The sequence below is a fragment of the Frankliniella occidentalis genome, unplaced genomic scaffold (genome assembly GCF_000697945.3).
Source record: "Frankliniella occidentalis isolate FOCC.00 unplaced genomic scaffold, Focc_3.1 Scaffold245, whole genome shotgun sequence".
Taxonomy (NCBI): Eukaryota; Metazoa; Arthropoda; class Insecta; order Thysanoptera; family Thripidae; genus Frankliniella; species Frankliniella occidentalis.
Genome location: NW_026267371.1, coordinates 225,825 through 231,563, shown reverse-complemented (window position 1 = coordinate 231,563; position 5,739 = coordinate 225,825). Strand labels below are relative to the sequence as shown.

The following is a 5,739-nucleotide window of genomic DNA, read 5'->3' as shown; positions in this document are numbered from 1 at the left end:
AACGTGCTGGCTACTCATCATCATCACGCTCCAGCCTGTCTCCCCTGCACTGCTTGCCGCCACTGCCCCCCCCCCTTTTTCCTCCCGTCACCCCGGCGGCGCGGCGAGAAAAGTCTCCTTTGAGAGTTTACTTTAAGTTGCCGAAAAGACGGATACTTGTCTCCGTTAGAAGACGGAACATATACATCCCGGGGGCACGGCGAGAAAAGTCTCCTTTTGAAATTTCCCGAAATAAACGGCAACAAATGTACCTCGGCCATTAGAGACTTTGGCAAACAGACAGAAATGTCTCTTTTAGAAAACTGTGCATGAAAATGAACAAGGCTAACGTGAACAAGGCTACAAACGCCCATTAGTCGCGGTTTCGACCCCAAAAGTCGCGGTTTCAATTTACAGTGTGAACTTGCGAGCCAAATCAAACAGCTGGAGATCCTTCCTCTCATCAGGAAAATATGCACAGATAATCTTATCGATATTGGCACTGCAGTTGGGTGCATCTTCGGGTTTCATGATGTACAACCCATGTGTATGAGTGAGACCACGCCCTTGGAATTCGCGGTCATCTCTCCAGCTACTTTTCCAAAAATCTGTTCACGAACTATGTCAGAGAACAGTTGAGTGGCACGCATCTCATAAGCTCTATTGACAATGTCATACCTGTAGTTAGGATCAGTGCCACTACGGTTACATTCTCGTATAATCTCAGGCCATTTGGAGTTGCAAGTCAATGTCACCATCCACGATGGATGTCCCAATTTTTGGGAAACAGCAAGAGCGTCATAAAACAGATTTTTCATATAACGCGGTGAACCATAAATACCAGGTGGCAAGATGACTATCCCGCCAATTCTTCTCCCCTGTTCTAACGCCCTTGCTGCCACAAATTGACGAAGAGTGTTATAACTCTCAGCTTTGAGAGTTTCCTGATGAGAGGCTCTATACGACAACCATTCATATAGGACTATTAAGGCACCATTTATTAGGTACATGGCAAAAAGCTTCTTGGCCTCATGAAGAACATTAAAATCGGCATCACGGAATGCAATCCGATATCGATAATACTCAGCAAGAGGAGTGCGATTAGCACGCTCCTCAGCCATATCAAGATGACTAGTTTCACCATGCAAATGAAGCAAGGGAAATTGCTGAATGTTTAAAGTTCTTCGTGAAGGTCCAACTGTACCAGGGCCGTGCTCACCCGCTTCCTGAGGTCTTGGGAAATACTTGGCATCGTCCGACATTGGAGGCAATAGACCAGTAAAAATTGCGCCTACACCATCAGCAACTGGCGTAATAGTATACTGAGTACCTCTCAGTAAACGATCGACGTAATCGTCATCAACACGGACGACACGTGTTGCAGGATCTTTAGGATTGATGACTATTACTACGTCACGGAACGGACGATTTTCATCCAGTGCTCTTTGGCGTTCCTCCAATTCAATTTCCTTCGTGGTCTTAAAAGCCTTGACAAAGGAGTTGTTCTGGCGAAGGTACAATTCTAGACGTTGTAAAGTGTCATCAGACAAATAAGCGTTATGCTGCAGACCTTGTCGGCGCTTTGCAAGAATTGTAGAGTAGTTGTTCTCCGAAAAATCCATAAAATAAAATTTGACCATGGTTGGGTGGCCTTGTCTGATCTCCATCATCTTGGTAAGAATGGTTGTGCCATTTCACTTCTCCATTTACCTTTAAACTCCATAGACCGTGCTGCCGGCTTCCGACATTCTGAAAGTCACCACTAACAAAACTTGTAGCAAGCAACTTACTATACTTCAGAATGTTTGATTGAAAATTCTTAGCAAGTGGAGATTGTCCACGAAACAATTCAACAATATCATCTGATGGAGCTTTAAAACGTGAAGCCTCACTAAGCGAAAACTTTCCATAGGTGCAACACTTTAAGCCAGCATCATTGCGAGTCCTCGACAATTCCGCCTTCCAATATTTTGCACCGCAATGTGGACAACAAACGTCACACAACTCAAAATCAAGAGGTACAACTTTGCTAAGGTCTTCATCCCCAAACAAAGCACCAACCATGTATGTCTGCCTTTTATTAGGTAATCTTCTTGTGAGTGGTTTCTTCTGAAAAGTGGAATGTAATTTGTCGACGTTCCAAGGTCGACCAGCTGGACGACTTAAATTAGGACGACTTTCAGAAGATGGTGCTATTACACCAGGATTATCGACATCACTGTCAGTGAAATCGTTCAAATTATCCATCCACTCTTCATCAACTAAATCATCCCCAGACAGATAAAAATCGAAGTCGTCTTCATTAGAAGAACTTGATACGTCGGAACTAATCTCATCGTCCGAAAGATGAAAATTAAACTCAAATTCACTTTCTTCTGAATCAGAAAGAAAGGAATCGTTACAAAAACCAGAATCTGAATTACCAGGAACATTTTCCAGTTCCAAAAAAAAGCTCTCTAACTGTTCGACGAACATTGTAGGGACTTCGGAAAGAAATTGAAAGTGAGCAGCCTCAGTAAGATGGTTTGTAACTCTAATTGCAAACTTTAGCTGGTTGTTAGAGTTGCCAAAAAAATTCATAGCTTGGGGAGCAGGAGCATGAGGTGTCTTCTGACCTTTTCGAACATTGATGACAGCAATATTGACCTTGAAAAGGTTGCTTGCTACACCGATTTCAACATCAGTTGCATACTCTCAGCAACTATTCTGATTTCTCTTAAGGTTTTTCGTTTTGTAATGTTGAGCATCATAAATGCAAACGCCATCAAACAGCAAAAAAAGCTAACTCTCCCAATTAACTAATATTTCTTGGATGATGGTTTCTCTTACTTGAAACACATCCCTTCCTAGAGAACGTGTCAGACATCTGTAACAAGCAGGCCCGCCCTTCCGCCAAACGGAGTTGCCAGCTCCACTTCGCTGCGCCGGCAACTCCGTTCGGCAGGGGCCGGGCCTGCTTGGCCTGCCGGCGGCGATGGTCGGGCCTTCGGCCCGACCATTTCAGTCTCGCGATTTACTGAAGTGCATAATCAAATAAATAATGTGACCGGTAAATTACTTTGCATATTTGAGTAAACTAAAGCGTTCGACGGGGGGCCTGCGGCCCTAGAGATTTGCTCCTTGGAAATGACAAAAGACTGTAACGGGGCAACACCGTGACTACACCCCACCCTTCTGCTTTGCTTAAAAATTAAAAAAAAACGAACCCGCGCAGTTTTTAGATTGTGTATTGTTTGTCAAATTGTCTTATAACTTGACTTTTTGCCATTGTTTTCAATATATCCACCTCTAGGGCCGAAACAGTAAAAGATACGGCTAATGCGAGGGTAGTTCCTGATTCAGAATGCATTGTTTTGGGGGGGTACTCCCTCTGACATTTTACGATTGGACGCCTCCTTGTACGTCTTTATGTGCAGCGTGGTCATTTTCACCGTATTTTCGTCGAAAAAAGCACTCTACCGCCCAAACGGTTCAAGATAGAGTCAAACGGACAACATTTTTGCCCAGAGGGCTCTACTTTCACGAATTACCCCTTAGGAGACCATAAAAAAAATGTTTTTTTCCTACTTTTTGGACCAACCCCTATTTCTGTGTTACCCCCTTTCACCCCCTTAGGGGTGGTTGCTAGGATTTGCACCAGTCGTTTTGTTGTCCAGGAGTGACCCCTAAGATACCCTGAAATTTGCAGACCTCTAGCTCATCTCCTTCCTCTTACACGGACGACGGACAGACAGACGGACGGACGGACGGACGGACGGACACGAGAGCGGTTGCATAAGCCCGCTTTAATGCTTTTTTAAAAGCAGAAGGGCGGGCTAAAAACAGAGACCATTTTCGCGAACATTAAACTAGCTATATGTACGCCAGACCACGTCTCGCGTAACAGGCTTCGCGATATCTCACGAAACACTGTTACGCTGCGACGCGCCTGGCACACATATAGCTAGGCCTGCGGCGCTGACACCCGAGACGAGTTAAGGAGAGGGTATAGGGGAAGAGGGCTTTTCGGGACCAAAATTTGACATACTCGAACTATTTGTCGGGATCTCACTCTAAAATTAGGGACATGAAACTTCTGCTGTTGGTAACGGTTTTCATTAAATGTTCGAATTTTGACAGATTGTTATGTAAAAATCAACGTTTTAGTGATACAAGATAATCTTGGGACCCTTAAGCCCAAAATAGAGTGCGGTTCGACCCGTTATAAGTGGTGTAAGTATTACTCCCTTTACAATTCTGTGACATACAGCCTTTTTAACGATTAAGTAGACCATTTTGTCTTTATCGCGTTGTTTTCGCCAAGAAATGCCCCATAGCGCCGAAAGGGTACAAGATAGAGCTAAACGGACGAAATTTTCGTGCGAAGGGCTCTACTTGCACGTGTTACCCATTAGGAGCCCATACAACAAATATTGGATAAAAATAATATTTTGGGACCTGTGGTTTTTTGATGTTTTAAGAAGGCAATTTTTGAGCTACAATGCTCATTGCCGGACTCGATCTGTCTTTTTATGATACAAAATGACCCTAAAATTCACAGATCGCTCTCTTATTTCTTTCTCGAGTTATCGTGCGGACAGACAAACGATCAGACAGACAAACAAACAGAATGAAACTTTTCCGGTCAGTGGAGTAATTGGCTTCGCTAATCGCTCAGCCAAAAAGTGGGTGCTGGTTAATTGGCAATAACCAGCCCCAGACTAAAATTACGTGCAGGACGAACGTTTGTGTCGAACCGCAGTAGTATCCATGTTCCTGTAAAGAAAAATTAAATCAGCACATCTTACAAAAAGCACGTACATACTCCAAAAAAGAGAAACGTAGAAAACACTACCCGAAATACAATTAAGGCTTCTAACCGAACCGAAGTACAATGTCAATGAACCTGATCAAAGTAAAAATGGAAGGGTTTAATCAAAAGAAAGTGGCCGCACGCCCTAAGGTAGGACACCACCGTCCCGGCCTCACGCTCTTGGTAACGGAGGACGATGCGCTGCAGCCGGTCCGTAACATCTTTGTGCTTCTTCCGTTGCGGCTCTCGCATGGGGCGACCGAGGTCCAGCTCCCTGATGTGGGACTCCGTGGTCGCCTGCTCCTTCCGCACGTCTCGCTCAAAGGGCGAAGAATGTCGGGTGGGCCTTCCCGACGAGGGCGTTGAAGCGGCGACGCAAAGGTGTTACGTAGATAGATCGAGTCAGTCGTGTAGGAGACACCTAGCATCAATTAATTACAGCCCAAGGCAAAGGTTTAAGTGTTCAACAAATACTGTTCCAGGATTATTGGCTGAGCGATTAGCGAAGCCTATTACTCCGTCTGGTCAAAGAAAAATTTGTCTGTCTGTCTGCACGTCTGCCTGTCCGCACGATAACTCGAAAACGATTTAAGCTAGCGACCTGGGATTTTCAGGGTCGTTTTGTGTTATAAAATGACAGATCGAGTTCAAAGATGAGCATTCTAGCTCAAAAATTTGATTTTAAAAAAATCAAAAACTACGGGTCCAAAAAATTAAATTTTTTGAAAATATTTTTTTTTCTGCTTTCCTCTCGTGATAAAACGGTCCTGTGCACAACACGTGCGAACCGCGTGCACAACGCTTGCAAACAGCACATGGTGTGCCCAACCCGTGCACAACGCGTGCACTAACATCACGGTGGAGGGAGAGAAGGTGGTGGCACGAGGGGTCTGCTCGTGGGTCCAGAATCTCGACAGGTTGGGGGATTAACGCCCTGGTCGGGGCCAACTGTAGGGCGCGTTCGCACT

General features: G+C 44.8%; 1 protein-coding gene across 1 annotated transcript; it reads right to left on the bottom strand.

Moving 5' to 3' along the window:
- Positions 1 to 506: 506 nt before the first annotated feature.
- Positions 507 to 1,649, bottom strand: LOC113215573 (uncharacterized). Its single transcript, XM_026435210.1, has one exon. It carries the CDS (start codon positions 1,647 to 1,649, stop codon positions 507 to 509), a length of 1,143 nt encoding a protein of 380 aa, XP_026290995.1.
- Positions 1,650 to 5,739: the final 4,090 nt, after the last annotated feature.

What these genes read in the sequence shown, in the direction of transcription:
- LOC113215573 (XM_026435210.1), bottom strand. Translation starts at nt 1,649, where the DNA reads ATGATGGAGATCAGACAAGGCCACCCAACCATGGTCAAATTTTATTTT.